General features: G+C 46.3%; 1 protein-coding gene across 3 annotated transcripts in view; it reads right to left on the reverse strand.

Moving 5' to 3' along the window:
• Window positions 1–17,478: 17,478 nt before the first annotated feature.
• The window catches only part of FERRY3 (FERRY endosomal RAB5 effector complex subunit 3), an 845,039-nt gene continuing 836,007 nt past the window's right edge, over window positions 17,479–26,510 (reverse strand). For all 3 annotated transcript variants that reach the window (XM_069628304.1, XM_069628305.1, XM_069628306.1), the window contains one exon: window positions 17,479–17,738. In XM_069628304.1, coding sequence (XP_069484405.1) covers window positions 17,646–17,738 — 93 coding nt within the window. In that variant the 3' untranslated portion in view covers window positions 17,479–17,645. The remainder of the gene's footprint in view (window positions 17,739–26,510) is intronic.

A 26,510-nucleotide genomic window follows, 5' to 3' on the forward strand; every position in this document is an offset into this window, starting at 1 on the left:
CTGTTTCCAACGGTTCGGTTAGTGTGTTGTTAGTGGCCATTGAATTTATCAGTGCTGTATGCAACAGGGGCAGCACTGCTTCAGTGTTGCCTTCAGGGACTCTTAGAAACTTTGTCCTGAGTAAAATAAATGCAGATAACACATTTTTATATAGGACATAATATAATGCCAAATTCCTTTTACATGTATTGCAAGCTCAGTCATGATACAGGAAAACTTGTAGGCAGATTTTGGAGAACCCCCAACTCTTACGACTGATGCAGAAAACAAAGAAAAGCATCAGTCAAGCAATCATAAGTGACCATCATGAAAACAAATACAAACGGATAGATTGCTGAATGAATTAGAGGAGTCTCCTAGAAAGATCCTAGCAAACACAATATTAACTATGTCTGGGGGAACAAATGAGCAATTGTTGCCTGCAAGTAGAGAAAGACCGAAGAATAAGAAATTTGGTGTGTGCTTTGAAAAGTTAAGTCAAAGGACAACACATTATACTACTGGGAAGAGGCGGGCAGGGAAAGTGGGGAATGATGGGGGGGAAATAAGCAGACACACATGAAAATCATGAGGCCCTCATCTCATCATGCACATCCATCCAGTAGGTCCCTCTTTAAGTGAGAGAATTTCTCCCTAGCAAACAGCAGGCACATTCCAGTAAATCAAGTGGGTCTCCTGGAGGATCTTCACACCTTGAGTATCTACTTTTTGGCCGTAATTCTGGCTCCGTAGTTGCATAGCCCTAGCCTAACAAGGAAGTTCAAAGCACACAGGAGGACATACAGCAGCATCAGTTTTGGCCAGCCCACAACTAATTCAATCCGGTCATCTTTCCAGGAATTTGCCACAGGCTGGCTCACACTTGCAGCACATGTAAAGACAGGAGCCAGCATAGTGTTTGCATACCTGATAAGTGTCAGATGAACTCAGCTTATATAATATACTCACCGGAGTTCAGTATAATAATCTACTGCAGTTCTATGTCTGAACCCCCCGTTGAAGGCAGCATACTTTAAGTGATTTCAACCCGGCACTTCACCTAAGTCAATGCCTAGCGTATGATGCACAACTGAAACCATTAATTATTTATTTGTGTCTATAAATTCTTTTATTCTGAACGATGCAAACTTTTCCGCGTGCAGTAATCGCGAGTGTGGGAGAACTATAAGGATTTGGGATGCGGTTTAGGGTTCTCTGGAACGCTTGGGATGCTAGCTACAAGCAGACACTTAAGCAGTCCGTTTCTAGCATGACAATTGAAGAAGTTATGGCCGTTTTCATGGAGGTTGTTTTTTTTAAGATAGAGGCAAATTTGTAAAACAAGGATGCCCTTTTAAAAAAGACAAACAGGATTTATTTACACTAGGGTTAGACTATGAAGATGCAAACTACACGACAGCACAGCCACCAGCCCAGGACGTCTCTGGATGGTTTTGCCTGCCGAGACGCTCGCCTTCTTCAGAAAATATATCAGCGCAAAGATCGGTTTAACACTACTAGTACAGAAAAAATAATAGGGATGAGATAGAGATTTCAGGCAGTTCAAAAAATATTCTAACAATGCAGTTCTGGATATAAGAGAGGATGGGTTTGGATAGGGATGACTATGGACAGTACATAGGCTAGTGACAGTCCTATACTTAGGATACTCACTATATAGGTTTGTACAGAACCGTCTGGGATTCAGATCAGTCAGGATTTCTGAACAGGAATTCTGCTGGGCACACCGGACTGGACAGCAAGGCGCTCTGGTCTGCAGTCAGCAAGGCGCTCTGGTCACCGCACGGTAGGACTGGACTGGATCTGCAATGGCTCTGGTTCACAGCTATCGGGTCACAGCACGGCTCTGCTGGGTTGGGTCTTTGGATTCTGGCAATAATTCTTAGCAGGAAAGCAGTACAGCACAGCCAGGCTGTTCTTTGGTTCCCCTTAGAGGTCTGGGATAAATTCTGGTTTCTGGAATTTTAAGGCCATGTTGAGAATGGTTCAGCTTTGGAAATGGGCCTTCCTGCTTGCCAACTTTCTGGAGTCTGGAGCAAGGGAGATGTCAGATCCTCCGGCAGGGTGCTCTGCCAGCAATCGGTTGGTGGGTGAATGTGTGTGTTGCTAAGTCCTCAGATGTCTCTATTTATGCATTTGATAAAGGGGTGTGTATGCTGAATTATCCTAAGCCTGCCCCCTTGGTTAGCTATAGGCTAGAATCTTCCCTCTCCGCTGATTGGAGGAGAAAACAGTGTGTCATCATGATGATGTGGTTTTATGAGCCAGGGAATCCTCCCCTTGGCTTTTGAACATGAAATCAACTTTTCATTTAATACATATTTACAATTTTACAAACTTGATAACAATAGCATATCTAGATCACATATTTTGTGGAGCAAATATTCTTTCAAGCCCCGTCTCTGTAGGAACTTGGGTCTGGATTTGACAGAATTTCACACTTTTTGTCCGGGACACCATATCTAGTTTGTCCAAAATTGGTACACATGTGCGCATTGCATATGGGCATAAGTGTGTGAAGTTTCATACTTCTGACATAATTACATTTGGTATAAAACCACAATTTCTACAGTTATGTCCCAGAACATAGCACAGAGTTCTGGCTCCTCTTAAAATGTGCAGCAATATTTTAGGTTCAGAAGTCCGGGCTTTATATATTTTTTACAGTTGTCCACAGTAAATTATCAGTCTTATTAGAAATCTGCTTTTTGTCCATTGTGAAACAACAAAATTGTCTGTCCCCGCATCCTTCTCCTTCTTGCAGCTTCATCAGCAATCTCCGCCCACTTCCTTCTGGCAGAGGCCCTTTATAATCCTTCCTGATTAGCATCTCCATGCCTGAGAGGAAGCCCATTGTGCTCTTCCCAGAGCAGCCCCATTGCCCCTCCCCTCTTAATCAACACATGAATGTGAGTTCCTGGCCCAGAGAGCAGAATGGAGGTGCCTTGCCCAGTGGGGGGAAGTTGTTTGTAGTTTTGGCTTGAATCAGACTTACTTTCAAAGTCAATTTGTTACATTTTTCTTTGTTGAAAATAAACTTGCAATTTTAAAACAAACATCTAGAACACTGATTCCAGGCACTAAATCATGAAGTTTAAATAGTTGCAACCTAGGTAACTCTTGATAACAGTTCACTTAGATTTTAGACATTAGATCTTAATGGTACAAGTTTACAGTTTTAAGACAGGCTTTTGAAATAGTCCTTCAGGCAGCCACTGGCACTGCGCCCAGATTTTGACAGCTTTCCCCAGCAGGCAAACTGGCTGTGGATGTTTTTGTGACCAATTCAGCTTTCCAGGATATTGCAATTCCACAATGCTTTCTTGACTCCAGTAAAATGTGACACCCCGCAAGAAGATTGGATGTTTGCGGGTGTTTAGGACCAGCATTTTGTATTTTCAGCAACCAAGAAAAGATTTAGCTGCAAGATTTCGGATTTCTTTCAGCAAGCACTGCTTTTCATCTGTGCTCCATTTTTACATGTTGGGCAGCCCAATGACATGTTTCAGAGGTGCGGTCTCCATTCCACCACTGACAACATACATGGTAGATTTGGCAGCCATCTTATTGTGCTTGGTAGAGCACAATTTCCTTAGATGTTGGCGCGCATGGGGTTTTCGCGACCATTTTGATGGTTCTGGTGCCACTAGCACACAGTGATGCTGCAGGGCAGAGCAGAGTGGGTTAAAACATCCCACAAAGCCCCCCCTCGCGACTTGACTTTTAACCGCCCATCAAGGGGACGTCGGGAGATTGGGATGTTCAGTTTTCTTTTCGGTCCAAGTGGAACATTTTTGTCTGCTTCTCCCATCAGTGGTGGATCGACAGGTTCGCCTCACTGGTTCCAGATGGAAGTGTATGGAGCGATACCCCGGGCCCTTTGGGTCTTTCCTCCTTGGGCTTAGGATCCATGGTTTCAGTCCTACGATGACAAAACAGAGCATATTTGTAGATATTTCCCCACCACTATTTATGTAGTGGGGCAGACGCATACATTTGATAGATACGTGACAATCCTAACCGCTTATACTTATTACTGATTATAGCAGATGGAATGGTTTTTACAATCAGAATTTTCTAGGGAGCTGGAATGTCCCCCTCTGGGTTTCCAGAGGAATCCTCTAGTTGCTGCAGAGTGTGCCGAGGATAGCAACACTTCGGCTGGTTGATGTGGACCCACTTATCTTCCCCTTCTGCCAAACTGCCTTTGGGGATACAGATTTTGTAGGCGACTGGTGAGATTATGTCTACAATTACAAAAGGTCCCCGCCAGCTAGGAAGAAATTTGCGCTGTTTGGCCTGGTTCCTTTGAAAATCGTACAAGTAGACCTGGACTCCTTCTTGGTATTCTTTTCTAGTTGTTTTAAGGTCATAGTGGGTCTTCATACTGTCTGCAGATCTTTCTAGATTTCGTTGAGCATAGGCATAAGCATGTTGAAGGCGTTTTCTCAGATTTTCAACATACTCATGAGTTGTGGAGGCATTTATCAAAGTCTGCTCTTGGGTTCTGTAGAGCAGATGCTGGGGAAGCACCATCCTTCGTCCAGTCATCAGCTCAAACGGTGACATTTTAGCTGCAGAAGAAGGGGTAGATCTGATGGCCATCAGGACAAGAGGTAATCGAATGTCCCACCTCGGCCCAGAATCTGCCACAAACTTTTTAAATATGCTCACAATTGTCTTGTTGTATCTCTCCACTCCACCACTAGAGGCTGGCCGTAGGCAATGTGTAGTTTCCTTTGGACCCCAAGTATCTCCCACATCTTTGTCATCACTTCGCTAGTGAAGTGGCTTCCTCGGTCTGACTCGATCCTTTGGGGTAGTCCAAAATGCGAGAAGATATGGTTGATCATCAGGGCAGCTGCTGTTTCTGCTTTGCAGTTTGGAGCCGGGATACATTCCACCCATTTAGTGAACAAGCATGTCACGGTCAACATGTACTTGTTCCCCCTAGAGGAGTGAATCACGGGCCCGATAAAATTGACTTGTAAATCTGGCCAAGGCAGTGTCATCCCCCTCTTTTGGAGAGGCACACGGTGGGTGAGGGATGTTGGCTGAAATTGTGCACACACAAGACACCCCTTCAAGTATTGGTCGAGGTACTTCCCCATGTGTGGCCTGTATGCAACCTCTCAAGATTTCAAGAGTTGTATGAAGCCCCCGATGACCGGCTGTGGCCACATCATGGGCGTGACTTAACAGGCTTCGGAATGAGGTAGGGACCACCCACTGCTCATGGCCAGCTAGGGATCTCCTCACCAACAAACCGCCTTGGATTCGGAACATTTTTGGACATTTCATCAACACTCTGAGGTCCTCTTTCCCTATGTAATCGGTATCCTTCAGGGGAAAGTTCTCAGGGTCCTCAAGGTGTTGATAAAACTTACCAATTATTGGATCCCCTTTTTGAGCCGTAATCAAATCAGCATCTGGGGTCTCCTTACTCCATTGTGCAGTTGAGTCTTCATTGTGAGCATTTGTCCGGGACCTAGTGATAGCAGTGACCTGGATTTCCCACAACAGGGACTCGATCTCAAGTAGATCCTTTTGGATGGATCGGGTTTTGGCCAGCTGATCAGCTAGGTCATTTCCAGTTTTGTCTGGCCCCTCTACTTTAGAATGACCCTTGATCTTTTTCCAGTAGATGGTCATCCCATTCGAGGTGACCAGATCATCAATATTTTGGATTCATTTTCCATGTTTCAATGGTTTATTATTAGCACATAGCATGCCTTTTGTTTTCCAGTTAACCAGGTGCTCCACGAACCCTTTCCGTACATTATCCGAATCAGTAATTATGACCAGTTCGTGGAGTTGGTGTTGGACAGCAGTGAGGATGGCTTGATGCACAGGCATCAACTCTGCCAGTTGACTACTTCGGGGACTGATTTTGTACCCAGCGGAGGGTTCTGGGGCATCGTTCACCCATGCGTTCCCTATGCCAGCCACAAGTTCTTTTTCCCCCGCTGTTTTCAACATGGTAGGAGCACCCATCCACATAGACAGTGGGAATTCCCTCACACTTGTCTTCTTCAAAGACTTTGTGTGGGGAATTAAGGTATATCTCCATGTTGTCCTTGATTTTAAGACTTTCGTCCTCGAGACAGTTTTCTCTGGCACAATCACGCAAGTCAGCCAGACCTTGCGCAAGGGCACTCTTCTTGTTTTGGCCATATCTGACCTCCACAGGAAAGCCTTGCATTGACAGAATCCATGAAGTAATGCAGGAATTACTCACATTTCCGGCCACGATTCTGTCACTTTGGAGATATTGCAGAGGCTGATGTGGAGTCTCCACTATGATGTGTTCCCCCTGGATAAACCGGCGGTAATTCTGCAATGCCCACACCATTGCCAGGAGTGCCTTCTTACAATCGTTGAATTTTTCCTCCACAGAGGATAAAGTCTTACTCGCATAGGAGATTACTTTATTAACCTTGTCATGCTTTTGATATAATACTGCAGTCAAGCATGTATTTGAGAACCCTGTCTCCAAGAAGAACTCCTTGTTTTTGACAGGGTAAACTAGGCAAGGTGCTTGTGAGAGCCTTCTTTTGAGTTGTCTGACTGCCTCGGCTTGTTCTGGACCCCACTCCCACTTGACCGCCCCCCTTCAACAGATGGATCAGTGGTCTTGTGATCTCTGCGTAGTCCTCAATGAAATTTCTGCTGTAATCAGTCAGTCCAAGGAGGCTCCTTAGTTCCTGCAGAGTTGTGGGGTCTTTTAATTTCTGGAGTGCTTATACTTTCTTTTCCTAGGGACAGAGACCCTGATGAGTAATCTCATGACCCAAGAAATTGACATGGGTTCTACACCACTGTGCCTTTTTAAAGGAGAGTTTTGCTCCGGCAGCCCTCAACTGTGTCAGGACATAACGGATCTCTGCTATGTGTTCCTCCACAGTTGAGCTTTTAACTAAAACATCATCTACATAGGCCAGGTTACCCCTTTCACTCAGGTCGGGCATGGCCTTGTGCAGAAAAATGTTGAATTCATTGCCAGAGGTGATGTATCCGAAGGGAGTCTGGGTCCATGTGTACTGCTGCCCTCCAAAGGTGAAAGCCAGCTTGTATTGGTCCTCCCTACTGACAGGTACAGTCCAGTACCCATTGGTCAGGTCTATTGCAGTGAATACCTGTGACCCCTGGATCTGGGCCAGCCCTTGGTCAATGTAGGGAAGAGGCCATCGGGAAGTATGGACCGGTTTGTTGAGCTCCCTTAGGTCGGCACAGAGTCTCCACGGGCCGTTTGGTTTAAAAATCTCCAGCACCGGATTATTGAAGGTGCTGTGGACTGGAAGAATTATCCCACGGGACTCAAGGTTCTTAATTATTTCAGTAAGGGACTCCATTGACGCGAGAGGCAAGCGATATTGATTCACTAACACTGGAGTCATGCCAGGGTCCATGGGAATAATTGTTGTGTGGATGTCGGTGCGAACACAGTCATATGAGTCCACCGCAAAGAGATCTTGAAAATCTAAGAAAACTTGTTTACATTTTTGCATTTGCTCCAGTGTCTCACAGGTATCAGCTAGGTTGACTCTCTCTTCAACCATCTGCCTGAAGCCTGGAAAGACTTCCGGTTTCGCTATCTCAGCGGCCTCCTGCAGCTGGGTGAAGTCCCTCATCAAAGTGCTGATTTGGACTGGTGGCTTCAGATGGGGAAGGCAGTCCTCGCGGACTTGGAATTTCACCTCATCCCTCCTGAAGTCACAGGTCACATCTTCCTTACCATAAGGACAGTAAGTGTACACCAGGAAGTTCCCCCCCATGCCGGGTGAAGATCCTGTCTGGTGTTGTGTCATCGTCGCTATCACTGTCAAAACAGTCCTTGGGGATTGTTCCTAACAGTTCATTACCTAAATCTATGGAAAAATGTCGGTCAACCACCACCATTCCAATAATGGTGCCTGTGGCTAGAGTGATACTCTTTAAGTCGCTGTAATCCACCTCTATTGGAATGGTGTTGTGTTCTATGTTGACTAGTGGTGTTGGGTTTACCCACAACCCTTGCTGTTGGAACCAAGCATTAAGATTAATATAGGCGTCAGGGTTTTTCAGTTTCTGTCCTCTTTTAACTTTCACTTCCAGTGAAAATTGTCGGGTCATTTCTGGGATGGTGACTTCCTCTCCAGTCTGAATTTCAACTGCATAAGGCAGCAGTTGAGCTGACCTAAATACTTTCTCTGGGTAATCAAACTCCATGGGATTACCCACTAATCAGGACTAAGCCTTGAAGTTTATTAGGTCCAAACTAATGGCAAAGCGATTGAGAATGTCACTGCCTAAGTAAAATGCGGCAGGGACATCTCGCACGACCCAACAATTATGGACAATGCTCTTGTTGCCTATGGAAATTCTGAGCATACACCTGGTAGGCATGTGATGTTTGGAATTGGGTGTTTCCAGGTCCATTTCCCATTTGTCTATCAGTTTAAATGTGGGAATGGCTGGATCTTTTGGGAGTTTGCAGAACATGGACTCACTGATGAAGCTCTTACCGTTGTTCACACACACTCGGACGAGAACAGAGTTAATTTAACTGAATATGGATAAACAACTGCTCTCCAATTTTCTGAATATCAGCCAGGCTTTGAGCTGATTTTTCATCTTTCTGGACTACAGGAGTGGGATTTTCTGATTGTGAATTTGTAAAGAATTTCAGAGTGTTTCCTTCCAGTGTGGAATGCCACCTTAGACTCGAAGGAAGGTTGATTTTCAGAAATAGAGAGGACTCACCATCACGAGTTTGTTGTCCTACTGCAATTACTGTCACATCTGGGACTTGGTTATTCTGGAAGTGAAATTCTATTTGGTCAGATTTTTGTTCAACCATGTGGCATGTGCCGTTTAAACAAACATGGTTGACACTCAATTTTTCAATTTTATTGGTCGGTTAGTCTGGGTCCAGAGGACCTTGTTTGCACAATCTATGAGGGGTGACAACCTACGCAGGATGTCATTCCCTAGTAAACAAGGTGCGCCCCTTGGAGTCACAATTATGAGCGGGTGTTTCACCTTGTGTCGCCCAATTTTAATATCCAAATCCGCAGTCCCCTCAATGGGAATTTCCTTCCTGTCGAAGTTCTGAAGTTGTCCAGGAAGAGGGGTGAGAGGAATTTGGTATTTCTCCCCCCTTCCCGAATTCAGTTGATCAAAGGCCCTTTTTGACAGAAGGGTAGCTTGGGATCCAGTGTCCACCAGTGCCAAAATTGTACACTGCCCCTGTATTTGGTCCGGGGCATATAATCTTCCCTCCTTCTCCTCAAGGGGGCAGAGATAATGTACATTTTTGGACAACTGGTGGGTTAATTTCTTGCTTTTGGATACTGACAGAAAGGTGATTTGGGCAGGATTCTGTTTGGAGTCTTGGGAATCTGAAAGAAAAAGGTGACAGCTAGATATGGGGGACGTTTTGGGTTCCCCTGGTTCTGGGCTGCCCCCCCTTTTTGGAGGCAGTCACCAGGATGGGTTTGAACCAGAGGATTTTCATGCTGGTGATTCTGGGGTTTGATGATGGGCGTTGCTAACTCAGTCTCCACATCTACCCAGTCTGGATTTGGATCCTTTGGGACCCATTTTTCTTTGGAAGGAGTTCCCCCATCTCTGAAGGAGAAGATCCTTTTGCCAGGATCCTCTGAGGATCCCCCTCCTTCAAACTGGAATATTTGTACCTCCTCCTCAAAATGAGTCTTTTTGGGCTCTTTATTTCTCCTACCCTCCCCCCCTCTGCTCCTTGGGTTGCAGGCTTTCAGGGGCAGGAGATTTTGGTTCCGGTTCCTGGGTTTCCAGGGGCTTTCTACCAGAGGGGAAGGAAGCTTCCTCCAAGGCTTTACACGCCCTCCCCCTTGTGCCTCCTCCCTGGGAACCGGTGGGTTGCCGGGGTTCTTCCTCTGTCATTGCTCTGGAGCACCAGGTCCTGAATTTGAGGCATTCTGCGCCGCCATGCTCATCTGAGGGTTCTGTTGAGCCCTCAGCATGCGACCCAGATCCTGTGCCATGTTTTGGACCTGGCGCTCTAGTTGTGACACCCGCTCCGGCTGGTACGGGGTCCTCGTGTCTCCCCTAGGCTGATCCCGGTAAGGGTGGCTATCCCTTCTCCCAAAATACCCCGGGTTAGGAAAGTTTGGGTACCCCTCCACCCTTGGCCTCCCCTCATCCGGATTGGGCTGTCTGGGCTCAGGAAAGTGGGGAAAGAAGGATGGATTGTTTTGGGTGTTGAAATTTGGCATCTACCTTGGCAAGAAATATTGTCCAGTATTTGGGGGATTACTGCCCTCCTGGGGGAAGTGAGGAGGGAAGTTCCCTGGGTTAGCTGTCTGGTTGGATTCCCCCCCCTTGGGCTGGAGGAGTCCACACATAACCCAGGATGGGTCTATTGCCCTTGTAGCGCGGGCTGATGTGGTCAGGGGAGTTAGGGGTCCCATTTGTGGGATTACCTCCCTGGCTCCCTGTTTGTGACTGGCCCAAGGGCCTTCTGGGTTTGGGGTTGTTTTGAGTCTGTGCGGGCTGGTTTTTAAGCCCTCCCCCCATCTCCAAATCTAAAATGGGGGCAACCTTCACCTCCGCTACTTTAGCAGCAGCAGGGATGTTGCTTCTTTTTGGGGCTTTTGGGATTATTTTTATTTTTCACTGGCTTATGCACCTCATAAATGCACGTGGCTTGTTCAATGACCCAGTCTAGTGATCTTTTCTTGTGAAAATCCCTCACTAGCGGGGTCATGATATGCTTGGGGAGAGCATGGAAGAAAGTATTTACAAAGTCTTTGCTGTTAGTGCGCACCCTTCTAGTGGTCTGCGCAAAGGCACGTTTTAACTCTTTAACAAATTATTGGGGAGCCTGGTCTTCCCCACATTGCAAGTTATAGGCTGCCTTGTGAGCCTCCTGAGGATTCCTGTGAATAGAAACGTGTTTCAAGATGGCCACCGTATAGGTGGACCATCTGGAATGACTCTGATCATCCAGCCCCGCAAAGAAGCTGGAGTACTCGGGAGAAAATGTCCACTTTACATATTGAATACAGCTTTGGCTGTCCTTCAAATGGAAAGTGGCCATCATTTGTTCAAAAAGCTCAAGGTGCTCCCAAACGAATACTTTGCATTCTTATGATAGGGCGCGATGACGTTCCTAATGGCTTTGATTTGTTTTAGGGGATCCTTGAGCAAGGCCCTCTTGACCTTGTTGGCTTTTTTGGTTCGGGTGACCCTGGTCCACTCATCCTCTGACTCAGAGGCACTGCTACCAGAGGTGCCTGTCTGGTCTTCTAGGCTCTCCCGGATTCTGCGAGCTAGAGAATGGCTGGCAGAATGTGGGGGCCTAGTTTCTTGAATCCCGTGGCGGTCAGAAGAGTCTTCTGATTCTTCCTTGCTCCCAGGATTGGCTGAGTACCCCCCCCCCCTTACTGTCCTAGCTGGGAAGAGGTTTTCAGGATGCCCTTAGTGGGCCTACTCTCATGGAGTTCCCCACTAAATTTTACCATCTGGTCTCGGGGTAAATTATACTTTTGAGGATCCATTTCTCTGACCCTCCCCTCATTGGAGTCTCCCTGATCAGAGAAGATGGCCCTAGCACTTGGGAACCCATACCCAGATGCCCGCCCATCCATTCCTGGGAGGTGCCGATCTATGAGCCCCACATTCCTCATTGGATTGAAGTCTGCCATCCCCGTGGCCCTTGGCTCATGTGCGTCAGTCTACATGGGGGTGGCAGAGTCCATGGAGTTGAAGAGATGAAAGCCTCTGGTACTATGGTTCCGGAGGTTATACTCAGGTGTTTACCTTTCCCAGCGGACCTCATCTCTCCCAGGCCCTATTCCCTGTTGCCATGCAAGAATCTGTCCCTTCTGCTCTTCTATCAGTGCCTTACTAGTCTCTATTAGCTGTTCCTGCACAGCTACCTGTCTGTGGAGCCTGTCATTTTTCTCACATAGAGCCTCATTGTCTCTCTGTGCTTCCTGGGTAATTTTAGAATATTGGGCCAGTCTTTGCTGCAGGCGGTTACCTCCTGAGTCCTGTCCTTACTGGCCTGGTCCTTCTTGGCTAGGGCATCTTCCACCCTCCTAGCGTGCTCTAACAGTTTTCCGTGGTCTTTTTGGAGTTCACCCAGTCCCTGAAGGGCCAGGCGATTTTCTTCCATTTTGGCTTTTAATATACTGACCTCCTGGCCTAAGGTGTCCCTTTCCTGAATGAGTACCTCTCTGTGCAGCCAGGTCGTCCCTTTGTCTTTGGAGTGCACCAGCTTTCTGGCACTCTTCATCAAATTCTCACTGGGTGTCAAGGTCTTTCAGAATTAATTTATTATTTTCTTCTTTTTCTTGGTCAATGTGGTTTTGCAGGGTGACTACCTTCTCTGCGCATGCGCTATTAAAATGTATTTGCTGTTCCAGCTTTTGTTGGGTCTGTATTAGAGAGATTCCAAACTTTCTTGACACTCTTTCTGCAGCGCCAGTACTTTGGTATCCTGCTCTACCTTCTCCTGCTGCAGGATATCCAGATCTACTTTTATTTTTATCAGGTACTGCCTGGTTTCATTTTCTGATTCTAGGCTCTTTTGTAGCCTTTGCTCTGCAGAGTCCAGATCAGTTTGGGGTTTTTCTAGTGATTGTAGATGCCTATTTGCCAGCTCTAGGTTTTCAGCATATTTTTCCTGTATGCCCCAATATGGAGGTACAGATGTGCCGCTATTTTGGCAATTTTGCTTTGCTCTTCTTTTACCTTAGGGGCCATGTACAATTGTAATGGACCTTGATCCTGCCATATGTCTAATCCTGTGGCAGTGGCCTGTTCTTTAATTTCCTGCAACCAAACACCCTGATCCAGTTCTGTCCATTCACCCCTGACAAATAATTTGTGCAGTAAGTGTTCTTTTGCCATATTAATTTCTACTAGGGTCGCCATTCCGGAAATGTTAATTTCCTTTCTGACTTACAGAAGTTATTTTATTTTTAAACAGACCAAATTCCTTATAGTGTTCCTATTGAAGGGTGCTATTCACAGTGTAGCACAGTGTGGTAGCCCAACAGGGTTTATGTAGCCCGTCAGTTAGCATGCTGTATTAGACTGTCACAAGTCGTAAGTCTAATTCAGGATCTCGTGACGAGCCCCCAATCTTGTAAGTGATTTCAACCCGGCACTTCACCTAAGTCAATGCCTAGCGTGTGATGCACAACTGAAACCCTTAATTATTTATTTGTGTCTATAAGTTATTTTATTCTGAAAGATGTACCACCTATTTCACGCCCCTCTCTTTTAGCCCCCCCCTCCGGTCCCACTGAATCAGGAATCAGGCTGGTTTGCAAAGTTACAATATGTATTTATATATTCACAATATAATCACACTATTTTAATGGGGATACAATAATCACCAATGGGGTGATGTCACAATAAACAATCTCTTTAATCATAAGGAGTAATAATGAACACAAACAATGCAACACAGAAATAATCCTTTTGTGTATGGGTTCAAATCAAATAGCTATATGGTTACGATTTCCCCCTGCACACATTTAACCCCCCAATATGCAATGTAGAGAGATAGGAGAGAAAACAGGTTTCAGGAATGCAGAATTCAAGCAAATATATCAATCCCAATTTCCCCCCACCAAACACAAGAGAGAAACCGAACTAATTGGCAAACTGTCAAAATGGTTTTAAAATTGGCTTTGAATGGAATGGGGAAAAACACTAAAAATGGGCTAAAATCACAGAAATTGTTGAAATTCTAATGGGAGACACTTTATCTGGTTGTAGACGAACACTAACAATGATTTGAAAGTAATAAGCAATGGGAAAACTTAAATTTGAGGTCGGGTGCAATGAAAAGCTATTTTACACGTATAGATTTTGCAGACGAAAAATTTGCGGCAAACTTTTCCGTGCGCGGTAATCGCGGGCGCGGGAGAACTATAAGGATTTAGGATGCGGTTATGGGTTCTCTGGAAAGCTTAGGATGTTAGCTACAAGCAGCCACTTAAATTTAGTTTCTAGCATGAACATTAAAGAAGTTATGGCCGTTTTCGTCACGGTCGTTTTTTTCAGATAGAGGCAAATTTGTAAAACAAGGATGCGCTTTTAAAAAGACAAACATGATTTCTTTACACTAGGGATGGACTATGAAGATGCAAACTACACGACAGCACAGCCACCAGCCCAGGATGTCTCTGGATGGTTTTGCCTGCCGAGACGCTCACCTTTTTTAGAAAATGTATATCAGCGCAAAGATCGTTTTAACACTAGTAGTACAGAAGAAATAATAGGGATGAAATAGAGATTTCAGGCAGTTAAAAAAATATTCTAACAATGCAGTTCTGGATATAAGAAAGGATGGGTTTGGATAGGGATGACTCTGGACAGTACATAGGCTTGTGACAGTCCTATACTAAGGATACTCACTATATAGGTTTGGACAGAACCGTCAGGGATTCAGGTCAGTCAAGATTTCTGGACAGGAATTCTGCTGGGCACACCGGATTGGACAGCAAGGCGCTCTGGTCTGCAGTCAGCAAGGCGCTCTGGTCACTGCACGGTAGGACTGGACTGGATCTGCAATGGCTCTGGTTCACAGCTATCGGGTCACAGCACGGCTCTACTGGGTTGGGCCTTTGGATTCTGGCAATAATTCTTAGCAGGAAAGCAGTACAGCACAGCCAGGCTGTTCTTTGGTTCCCCTTAGAGGTCTGGGGTAAATTCTGGTTTCCAGCTTTGGAAATAGACCTTTCTGTTTGCCAGGTTTCTGGAGTCTGGAGCAAGAGAGATGTCAGGTCCTCTGGCAGAGTGCTCCGCCAGCAATCGGTTGGTGGGTGAATGTGTGTGTTGCTAAGTCCTCAGCTGTCTCTATTTATGCATTTGATAAAGGGGTGTGTATGCTGAATTATCCTAAGCGCGCCCCTTGGTTGGCTATAGGCTAGAATCTTCCCTTTCCCTTGATTGGAGGAGAAAACACATCATGATGATGTGGTTTTATGAGCCAGGGAATCCTCCCCTTGGCTTTTGAACATGTAATCAACTTTTCATATAATACATATTTACAATTTTACAAACTTGATAACAATAGCATATCTAGATCACATATTTTATGGAGCAAATATTCTTCCAAGCCCCGTCGCTGTAGGATCTTGAGTCTGGATTTGACAGAATTCCACACTTTTTGTCCGGGACACCATATCTAGTTTGTCCAAAATTGGTACACATGTGCGCATTGCATATGGGCATAAGTGTGTGAAGTTTCATACTTCTGACATAATTACATTTGGTATAAAACCACAATTTCTACAGTTATGTCCCAGAACATAGCACAGAGTTCTGGCTCCTCTTAAAATGTGCAGCAAAATTTTAGGTTCAGAAGTCCGGGGTTAATATATATTTTACAGTTGTCCACAGTAAATTATCAGTCGCCCTTTACAATCCTTCCTGATTAGCATCTCCATGCCTGGGAGGAAGCCCATTGTGCTCTTCCCAGAGCAGCCCCAGTGCCCCTCCCCTCTTAATCAACACATGAATGTGAGTTCCTGGCCCAGAGAGCAGAAGGGAGGTGCCTTGCCCAGTGGGGGAAGTTGTTTGAAGTTTTGGCTTGAATCAGGCTTACTTTAAAAGTCAATTTGTTACATTTTTCTTTGTTGAAAATAAACTTGCAATTTTAAAACAAACATCTAGAACACTGATTCCAGGCTCTAAATCATGAAGTTTAAATAGTTGCAACCTAGGTTACTCTTGATAACAGGTCACTTAGATTTTAGACATTAGATCTTAATGGTACAAGTTTAGAGTTTTAAGACAGGCTTTTGAAATAGTCCTTCAGGCAGCCGCTGGTACTGCACCCATATTTTGACCGCCTACCCCGTCAGGCAAACTGGCTGTGGATGTTTTTGTGACCAATTCAGCTTTCCAGAATATTGCAATTCCACAATGCTTTCTTGACTCCAGTAAAATGTGACACCTCACAAGAAGATTGGATGTTTGCAGGTGTTTAGGACCAGCATTTTGTATTTTCAGCAACCAAGAAAAGATTTAGCTGCAAGATTTCGGATTTCTTTCAGCAAGCACTGCTTTTCATCTGTGCTCCATTTTTACATGTTGGGCAGCCCAATGACATGTTTCAGAGGTGCGGTCTTCATTCCACCACTGACAACATACATGGTAGATTTGGCAGCCATCTTATTGTGCTTGGTAGAGCGCAATTTCCTTAGGTTTTGTCGCGCATGGGGTTTTTGCAGCCATTTTGATGGTGCTGGTGCCACCAGCACACAGTGATGCCGCAGGGCAGAGCAGAGTGGGTTAAAACATCCCACAAAGCCAAAAAGGCCACGTTTATTAGGCCAATTTGGTGCAGCCTTCAATGGATAGGAACATTGGCATTTCTCGGGGTATTACCCACCCCAAACACACCATTCCCCCACAAATCCCTTCCCACATTGGGAGTATTTACTTTTAAATGGGGGTTTCACCCCCCTCCCCTCCCAAAGAATCTCAATTTCACACCCCACCACTGACACCACACATACTTTCCTTCCCTCTGCACCGGTGTCGCCCAGGATATTCTCACCCATGTCTACCACTCCACCATTCTGCCGACTGATTATGTGGGCTATGGAGAGCAAGGGTAATCGATAGATGTTCCATCAATAAAATTGCATTTTTACTTTTGTTGCCACAGCCGAAGTGCATTCTATGTGGATCCACCCCATTTCCAGGTTCTGCAAGCCAACTACTGAGACATCTCAGGGAAAATGCTGTGTTATAGGGCCTTACTGATGGGTATCTAAAAGCCCCTTCCGTCACGTTTTGTTTTTAGAGAATTTGCATTGTTATGCCACCACTGGTTTTCGCATCCCATAGAAAACTCTTAAAAACTGCCTTTATTGAGAAACGTACATCGCCCTGGGGAGAAGCATCATCTTAATAGTGTGCATCTTGCCCCACAAGATAAGATGCAACTTCCTCCATTTCATGCAGTCATGTGAGCATTTTTTCATAAGAGAGTACGCTAGCAGGCATAATATTCTTGGCCTCTCATTTATTAGCCACTTTGATTGTATGCAAAGGAGTGCATGCACCGTAAGCCTCTCAAAGAATAATATTGCAACCTTTTCTGGCACAACCGTTAAGGTGACACTAGAAGCATATTAGCAATGGAGAGAACTAGATGTAAAATTATTCATCCTGCTTTTTCAGATGATACTAAAAGTAGTGTACCCTGTGACTATATTTTTCCCCATAAACATACTACCCCTTTTGCACCACAGCCCCAAGTATGTCCTTTCAGCAAGCAAATGTCACAAATTGAACCTGCATTGACTCAGGGCTTTTTTATGACATGCTTAGTATGCTTAATATGAAATGCTATGCTCCAAGTCTGACGTATAATGTGCATCAAATGTGTCCTGTTTCTCCCCATCATGAGCCTTGAGTGTTTTAAAAGTGCTGTCAATCGGTTACATGAGCAATGAAAGCTCAAACAAGAAAGTTAAGGCAACACAGTTCCCAGATGTTAAATGTTTTTATTATTTTATACTTGTAGAAAATGAAAGTACATAAATACATCTGTCCTTTACGTTTGAATTCATTAATGACACCTTACATAACTGTAGATCCCATTGAGGAGAAAACAGCAGAAACCACTTTCCGAAGGCTGCTCCTTGAAAGATTTAGCGCTTGGATGTCAGGGTCAGCGTAGAAGATACTCTGAAAATTTGTGGGAGCATATTGCTCAGTTGGTAAAACATTTCTTCAGAGATACTCTGGAAAGAAAGAGAAATTTATGTTCAATGCACATTGAAAAAGACAACACCATTTCAAAAATAAAAAGCTGTTTCTCCCAAAAAAAGTAATTATATGGTGGATGGGTAAGTTAATTACAGTTTCAAACTATAGTAAGGTTTTGGAGACATGACTTACTGACGGTCATTAAAGAGGCTTTGAATTGTGTTTGGAAGGGGATTTTCTTTTTCTCTCTTCCTTGGTAGGTGAGAGAAATTAATACAACTTGTTTACTATTATTTTTAGCAGCAAGGTTTGCATCTGGGGTTTCATGATTTTTTCTCCAACTTGGTACACCGCACATAGAAACATATGCAATACACTCTGCGTGGAGTGCAAAAGCCTCCAAGTGAAGTGCAGCTCCGGAAACTCATTTGGTGAGAAGAATTCTTGGCAGTAGATGGGCTAAATATCTATATGGGAGATGAAAAAAGATAGCAACATCTTCTACACTGGATCTTCACCCCAAAATGCAGTGTGATGTTCCTCCCACTCTTGATGGCCTTGCCCACCATGGACATTTGGTAGGCTCTTTGGAAGATATTGTTTGTGTGGGTCATAAACACATGTAGTAAATGCTACTTGCAAGCAAATATATTTATCTGTGGAAAATATTTCCTAATGAGGGGTGAGAGGTGGATAACTGCATAGAGCAGTATGCTTTATTTGCACTAAGAATTTATATTTCAGTAATAGATATGATCCTCGTCAATATATATATATTTTTTTAATAACTTTATTTGGGTTTAAGCAACAAAACAACATAAACATAGGCATTCATCAGAAAGAAAATTATGGCAGTGTTGACAATGACGGTAAACAAAGTCTTAGGGGTGTCTTAAGAACACCTCCGAGTCAGAACACAGGTGGTCGTTCTGGCAGTATGACATGTCCCGGGATGAGGAGAGGGGAAAGAGGGGGGGGTGGAGTGGGGTGGGGAAGGGAGGATAGTGAGGGGGGTTATCTCTCAATATGTGTCTAGCCATTTCCCCCATATCTTTTCAAATTTCCGGGGGCAGCCCCGCGCGTTGTAAATGCGGCGTTCCATAGATGCTCACCTGCTTAGTTCATTAATCCAATGGTCCAAGCATATAGAGTCTGCGCCCCAGGTTGCAGCGGTCAGCAGTTTCCCTGCTCCTAGTGCCACCGCTATAAACGACTTTTCGTGTTTGGTGAGGTCGACCTCCCCCCAGATTCCCAAGAGTATCATTTTGGGGTCTTTCGGAATTGTTGTTCCTAGTACATTGGATACTATATTGATGCATTCCTCACAGAAGGTTTGTAGCACCTCACAGTCCCATATCATGTGGAAAAAAGTACTCGTCTCCCGTTTGCATTGGAGACATGTCACATCTCCAGTCCCTCCCCATCTGGCGAGGGCTGTGCGAGGGTAGTAGGAGCGGTGGAGTATTCTGAGTTGTATCAGTCTAAGTTTGGCTTCGATCTTTATCTCTCGAGGGAACATCAGTGCGTCCACCCAATCTTCCGGTTCTAGGTCACCTAGATTCCTTTCCCATTTCTCTTTCAGCTTAGTGAGTTCTTTAGTTCCGAACGAGTTGAGGGCTTGGTAAAGCGTGGAGGTGACTTTGGATGGAATATGTTGCGGAAGAATGTTGGTCTCTAGGGGGGAGCAGGGTGTTATGTTAGATATGTCAGGTAATTGGGTGTGTATGGCGTGCGCCAACTGTGCTTGTCGGAACCGGTCCATTGGCGTCAGACCAAATCTGTTGTGGAGAGTATCGAAGTCTAGTATGTGTCCCTCTTGGATCACGTGTGCCAGTGTGGTTATCCCCTGCTTTTCCCAGTTTTCAAAACAGCACATTCTCTGTATTTCTGGAATGTGTGCATTGTACCATATGGGTTGGGCTAGTGTTGGTTTTGCTTCCCAGCCTATATGCTTATGTGCTTCCCTTCAGGTTTGGCGGATATGAAGTGACATTCTTGATATTTTCGGGGTTTGGTTACTGGTGGCGTAAAGGACTTGAAGGGGTGATGCAGGGTACATAGTTTCGATCTCAATGCTGATGTGTGGCAGTCTGGCATCAGCATGCAACAATTTATTTACCACCCCTATCTGTGATGCTAGGTACTACGTGCGTATACATGGTACTCCAATGCCTCCCTCCCATACAGAGCGTTGGAGGGTAGTAAGAGCGATTCTGGGTTGTTTACTGCACCAAAGCAATGTGCAAAGGCTTCTGTCTATGTGTGGAAAGGTTTTGCGAGGGATGGGAAGTGGAGCGTTTTGCAGAACATATAGAAGTCTGGGGAGTGTCATCATCTTAAACAGAGCTGCCCTGCCCATTAGTGATAGGGGGAGTGATAGCCAGTGGGAGACATCTTGGGTGAATTTGTCCAGTACAGGCTGCAGATTAAGTTGGAGGTATCTGTCTAGGATCGGGCCGATACGTATGCCTAGATGAACAAGTTACTTCTTACCTTGTAACGTTCTTTCGACGGGATGTTCCTCCGACGTAGTCCTCATCTTAGATATCTCCTTCCAGCTCTGCTGGCCTCGGAATTTTTTCTCTCTAGAGGGCGCTGCGCGTCGACGTCCTTCGAGTCGATGTCCCTCGACAGCCGCCGTATCGACGTTCGACGTCATCCTGCCTATAAAGGCCGCGCGCAGCGTCCGTTGCTCAGTTCCGTTTTGTAGCCCACAGTATTACTGTCTGGACTAGACTAATCACCCTGAAGGAGCGTAAGCTGCAACAACAAGGGAAGTAGAACTGCGGGGATGGATGGGAGGGTCGATGAGGAATACGTCGGAGGAACATCCCGTCGAAAGAACGTTACAAGGTAAGAAGTAACTTGTTCTTCGAAGGGATTGTGTCCTCCGACGTATTCCTCATCTTAGATAGGCTCCCATAGCAGTATTCTATATTCGGAGGAGGGAGTACTGACTTCACGCTGTCCTCTATTGATGAATAGAATGCAGTACAGCCCTTCCAAACCTAGTCTCTTGACTGGAGGAGGAATCCAGATTGTAAAAACGTGTAAAGGTATGGACAGACGACCATGTAGCGGCCGCACATATGTCTTTAACCGGCACGCCTCTTTTGAGGGCCGATGAAGCTGCAATACCTCTGGTCGAATGAGCCCTAAGGTTTTGAGGGGACTCTTTCCCTGCCAGTTTATAACATTCCAGAATGGCTAGAATTATCCATCTGGAAATGGTCTGCTTAGTTATTGGTAACCCCAGCTTGTGACCTGTGTAACCTACAAACAGCTGGTCTGCCTGTCTTATCCTGGCTAGTCTACTAATGTAAACACTTAAAGCCCTCCTAGGGTCTAGTCTGTGTAACCTCTCTTCCTCTTTCCCCGGGTGAGGAGGAGGATAGAAAGATGGTAGGGTAATCTTCTGAGTGATATGGAATTCAGAAACCACCTTTGGGAGGAAATTAGGCTTCACTTGCAGGACAACTTTGTCTTTGTGAAAGATTGTATGAGGGGGTTTACAAGAAAGAGCTTGTAATTCGCTCACCCTTCTAGCAGATGTAAGTGCTATTAATAAAACAGTTTTAAGGGTAAGGAATCTTAACGAACAAGAATGGAGAGGTTTGAAAGGTGTACCCATCAGGAAAGTTAGTACTAAGTTTAAATCCCATAGGGGAACTTGGAATGGTCTTGGGGGATAAACATTGGTTAACCCCTTTAGAAACTGTATTACCAAGGGTAATTTGAAATAGGATGGTTCTTCCGCAGTACGCTTAAAGATGGATAGCGCTGCGAGATAGCCCTTAATGGTGCCAACTTGAAGGCCTGAATTTGCCAAATATAGTAGGAAGGACAAAACCATTGGTGTACCACATGAAAATGGGTCGATATTCTGTTCTCTACACCAGCTGCAAAATCTGTTCCAACGGCAGCGGTATAAAGACTTTGTTGCTGGCCTCCTTGCCGAAAGCAACACCTCCATATCATCATCAGGGAGGTCCCAATCCTTGTACCTCAGCCGTTCAGAAGCCAAGCGTGAAGGTTGAGGGTTTTGATGTCTGGATGGAGAACCTGACCTCCCTTCTGTGAGAGTAGGTTCTCTCTGAGTTGAAGTCGAATTGGAGGGCAGATGGACAAGTCTAGAAGGTCCGGGTACCACGTTCTCCTGGCCCAATCCGGGGCAATTAGGATCATGGTTCGCCGGAATCTTCTCAACCTCCTGATCATTTGAGGAATGACAGGGACCGGTGGGAACGCGTACAGAAGCGGAAACTCCCAGTCCACTATGAACGCGTCTCCCAGAGCTCCTCTCGGAGGAAATTCCCTTGAGCAGAACAGGTCGCATTTCCTGTTAAGGCTGGTGGCGAACAGATCTACCTGAGGGGTTCCCCAAAGGGCGAAGATCTCTTGAATGACTTCCTGAGCTAGCTCCCACTCGTGGGAGACTGTGTTCTGCCTGCTCAGAGCGTCCGCTGTCAAGTTCTTCTCTCCGGCTAGGTGAACTGCCGATAGAGAGATTCCTTCTTGGATTGCCCAAAACCAGAGCTGCACCGCCTCTCTGCACAGGGGTAGTGATCCTACGCCTCCTCTTTTGTTGAGGTAATGCATGGCCACTGTGTTGTCCGTCATTATCAGGACGTTCTTCCCTTGTACAGCTGGCAGGAAAGCCTTCAACGCAAGTCTGATGGCTCTCAGCTCTAACAGGTTGATGTGTAGTCTGGACTCCGATGGAGACCAACGACCGCTGATGGTCAAGTCGTTGGCGTGGGCTCCCCACCCCGTGAGTGAGGCATCCGTGACTACTGTTATCTCCGGCCAGGGTTGCCAAAACTGTTCTCCTTTCAGAATGTTCTCCTGACAGGCCCACCACTGAAGGTCTCGAGCCACCCTGCCGGGAACCTGAAGAAGATCTGTCATTCTCCCTGAGAATTGTGACCACTGAGTCCTCAGTGCCCACTGGAGGGATCTCATTCTCAGGCGAGCCTCTGGCACAAGGAAAATGCAGGATGCCATGAGGCCTAGCAACCTCAAAAAGTCGAAGGCTGGGAGACGTTGGGCATGCTGGAACTTGGTAACCATCTGTAGAATATCTTGAGCCCTCACCTCTGGTGGCGAGGCTTTTCCCAGGGAAGTATCCAGGATCGCTCCTATGAACTGGAGTCTCTGCGATGGTATCATTTGTGACTTCTTTAAATTGAGGGAGAAGCCCAGTCTGTGAAGGAAGTGGCACACGTGATTTAGCTGGATCTGAGCTTGCTCCGGAGAAACAGCCCTGATCAGCCAATCGTCCAGGTAGGGGTAGACGTGAATCCCTTCCCTCCTTAGACTTGCAGCCACTACCGACATTAACTTGGTGAAGACCCTCGGGGCGGAGGTCAGCCCAAATGGCAGCACTCGAAATTGATATTGAGAGTTGCCAATTGCGAACCTCAGGTATTTCCTGTGTTTGAGATGGATAGGCACATGGAAATAAGCGTCCTGAAGGTCCAGAGATACCAACCAGTCCTGGAACTGAAGGGCCTGGAGGATCTGAGAAAGAGTGACCATCGTGAATTTGTCTTTTCTGAGGAATTTGTTCAATTCTCGCAAGTCCAAGATGGGTCTCAGTCCTCCGTCTTTCTTCGGAATGAGAAAGTAAGGGGAGTACCAGCCCTTGTTCCTCTCCGCTACAGGTACCGGTTCTATGGCACCTTTCTCTAGCAGGTCCAAAATTTCCTGCAAGAGGAGCGGATCTGGAGCTTTCTGAGAGCTGCTCCCCGGTGGATGACTCTGAGGTATACGTAGGAAAGGCAGGCAGTAACCTTGGGCGACTGTTTCCAATGCCCAAGCATCTGACGTGATAGCCTGCCATATCGTCAGATGTTGAGTCAACCTGCCTCCTACAGGTGTCCTGTGAGGGGAGTCCTCAGAGTGGTTTTGGGGCGGCTGATGCAGATGCCGATGGTAAAGAGGCACCTGCTATTGCTGCGGCTTTAGAATATCTACCCCGTCCACCTCGGGTAGTTCTTCTTTGACCCCTTTGAGCCGGTCGTCCTCTACCTCTTCCGAATGCGGAGTAGAAGCGAAAGGACTTGCCCCTCGCAGAGGTTCCTGTGGGACGAAAAGGAGTCTGACGGATTGCAGCTCCTAGGGATTTTGCTGCAGCTTTTGAAGTTTGCAGTTTCTCTAAACTGTCATCCGCCTTTTTCCCGAACAAAGAAGAGCCATCGAATGGCATGTTCAAGAGCCTGGCTTGCACATCTGGGGCAAAACCCGACTTTCTCAACCAAGCGAATCTCCTGGTTGATGTACTTGCCGCCATTGCTCTGCTGATACTGTCAGCCGAATCAATGCCCGTCTGGAGGGATTCGCACATAGCGTCTTTACCGTCCTGTATAATATTCAGGAACGCATCCCTTTCTTCTCCCTCCGGGATGCAGTCAGCCGCTGTAGAAGCACACTCCCAAAGTGTATGGCTGAACCTAGCAAGGGTGCAAGTAGCATTAACAGACTTTAATGCCATGCTACATGCTGAAAAGACTTTCTTTGCCATAGCATCATATTTTTTATCGTCCCTGTCCTGTGGGACTGTAGGATAAGCCGTCTTGACATCGGTAGAGGATGCTGCTTGTACCACCAGACTTTCTGGGGATGGGTGTTTAGACAAAAACTCTGGGTCTGTGGAAGATACCCTGTACTTTGTAGACAGTTTTTTATTTACTGCTGGTATTACATCTGGGGTTTCCCAGTTTGTCATGATCTTTCTCTGAAGAGCTTTATGAAAGGGCACCACAGGATCCTCTTGTGGGTCTTTGTCAAGAATATCCGTGAGGTCATCTTGTTGGAAAGATTGTGAAGGTGCAGACCACCCCATGAACTCTGTAATCCTGGCCATTAAGGCTCTGTAGGGGGTTTCAGCATGCTCCCCCGGGTCTGGCTTAGCAAACTCCACCTCAGGGGAAGTGTCTAACCCACTTGCCTCATGTAAAGAATCATGAAGATCCTTTAATCTGCGCTCTTCAGAGGAAAATTCCTCTCTAACTGGGGTTACAGGTCCCTGTAACTCAAATGTGTCTTGTTCAGACAAATCACCCTCTTCTAAAATTGAGGATATAGTTCTCAATTGTTCTGAACTCATAAAGGGAGTAAATCCCATTTCCAAGGCAGAGGGTGCCGAACTTGTCATTATTGGCCTCGAAAGCGTCGATGTCGTCGACGCCGACGTCGAAGGCTTCGAGCGTGGCGTCGAAAACAGAGGTGGAGGCCTCGAGGACCTCGACAGAATTGGAATTCTACTCGACAATATCGAAGCCATCGACGTCGAGGGCCTGGGGATAGTCACTGGATGTGTGGTAACCGTGACTTTTCTTGGCGTCGAGGCCGGCGTCGAGTCGACAGACCCGTGTGTCGAAGGTCCCCTCAACAACGGCGTCGAAGACATCGACCTCGACAGGACCTTCGTCGACGGCGTCGACGGAACCTTCGAGGAAGGTTTGGAGGTCATAGTCCTGCTCGAGGGTTCGAAACGCGCTCGAGAGGTTTCTTTCGCCGGGTACTGCGACTCGCGGCGTTTTTGACCTTCGGGTCTTTCGACCAGAGCATCGCTCTCGGCAGTCTTCGAGGGGGTCGAGGCCGCTTTCTCGAAGACGCTCATATTCTTTCGGAATTCCTCTCATTCAGCCCGGGAACTATGTTTCGTGGGGCAAGGGATTCTTTTTGGCGAAACAGAGGAAGAGGAAGACGGAGAAGGGGATCTTCGACGTCTCCTCTTCGAGTGCTTCGATCTCGAGGAGTGATGAGACCCACTCCGAGACCTGAGCGCGAATGGTGATGAGGAGACGAATGTCTCGACTTCGTCGACGAAGAAGAAGCTTTAAAAGTCTTACCTTTCTCCAGCTTCCCCCTACGCTCCTTCAGGGCCTTAGCTGTCATGGACATACAGTCCTCGCATTCCGAACAATGGTGTTCAGCTCCCAAGCACTACAGACAAATTCTGTGAGGATCGGTCAACGACATCTTTTTCCCACAATCTCGACATTTTTTGAAGCCGGATCGAGGAGTTGTCGGTTCCGACGAGGAAGCCATCGAGTACGGATCGAATAACTCGAGGTAAATAGGATTATCTGACTAAGAACTGAGCAACGGTATTCCGAGGCACCGAGTAAGCGCGGAAAAACGGAACTGAGCAACGGACGCTGCGCGCGGCCTTTATAGGCAGGATGACGTCGATACGGCGGCTGTCAAGGGACATCGACTCGAAGGACGTCGACGCGCAGCGCCCTTTAGAGAAAAAATTTTCCGAGGCCGGCAGAGCTGGAAGGAGATATCTAAGATGAGGAATACGTCGGAGGACACAATCCCTTCGAAATGTGAATTCTTGAATGCAGACGTGGTAAGGGCAGGTCTCGGGGATCGCAGTGTCACCACCCTGGATCGGGAAGTAGATGGTTTTTTGCTCGTTCATCTTCAGGCCGGCACATTTTTGGTATTCCTTGAGGGTGTGGGACACAATCGGGCACGAGGTGAGAGGGTTGCTAAGATATATGAGGAGCTCGTCTGCGTAAAGCGAGAGACGATCTTCTCTTCCTCCTGGCCAGGTGAATCCGGACCAGTTTTTGTCCGATCAGAGTTTAATTGCTAGTGGTTCAATGGCCAGCAACAATAGGAGGGGAGAGAAGGGGCAGCCCTGTCTGGTCCCGCAGCCTAGTGGAAACAGTCTAGAGGTTTTGCCATTTACCCTTACGGTTGCTTCTGGGGATGCATATAGGAGTCTAACCCAGGAGATGAAGTCTCGCCCAAAATTCATCCTGGCCATGATGTCCCACAAGGCTTCCCAC

This window comes from Ambystoma mexicanum, chromosome 12 (assembly GCF_040938575.1).
Source record: "Ambystoma mexicanum isolate Mex_15411 chromosome 12, UKY_AmexF1_1, whole genome shotgun sequence".
Classification (NCBI taxonomy): Eukaryota; Metazoa; Chordata; class Amphibia; order Caudata; family Ambystomatidae; genus Ambystoma; species Ambystoma mexicanum.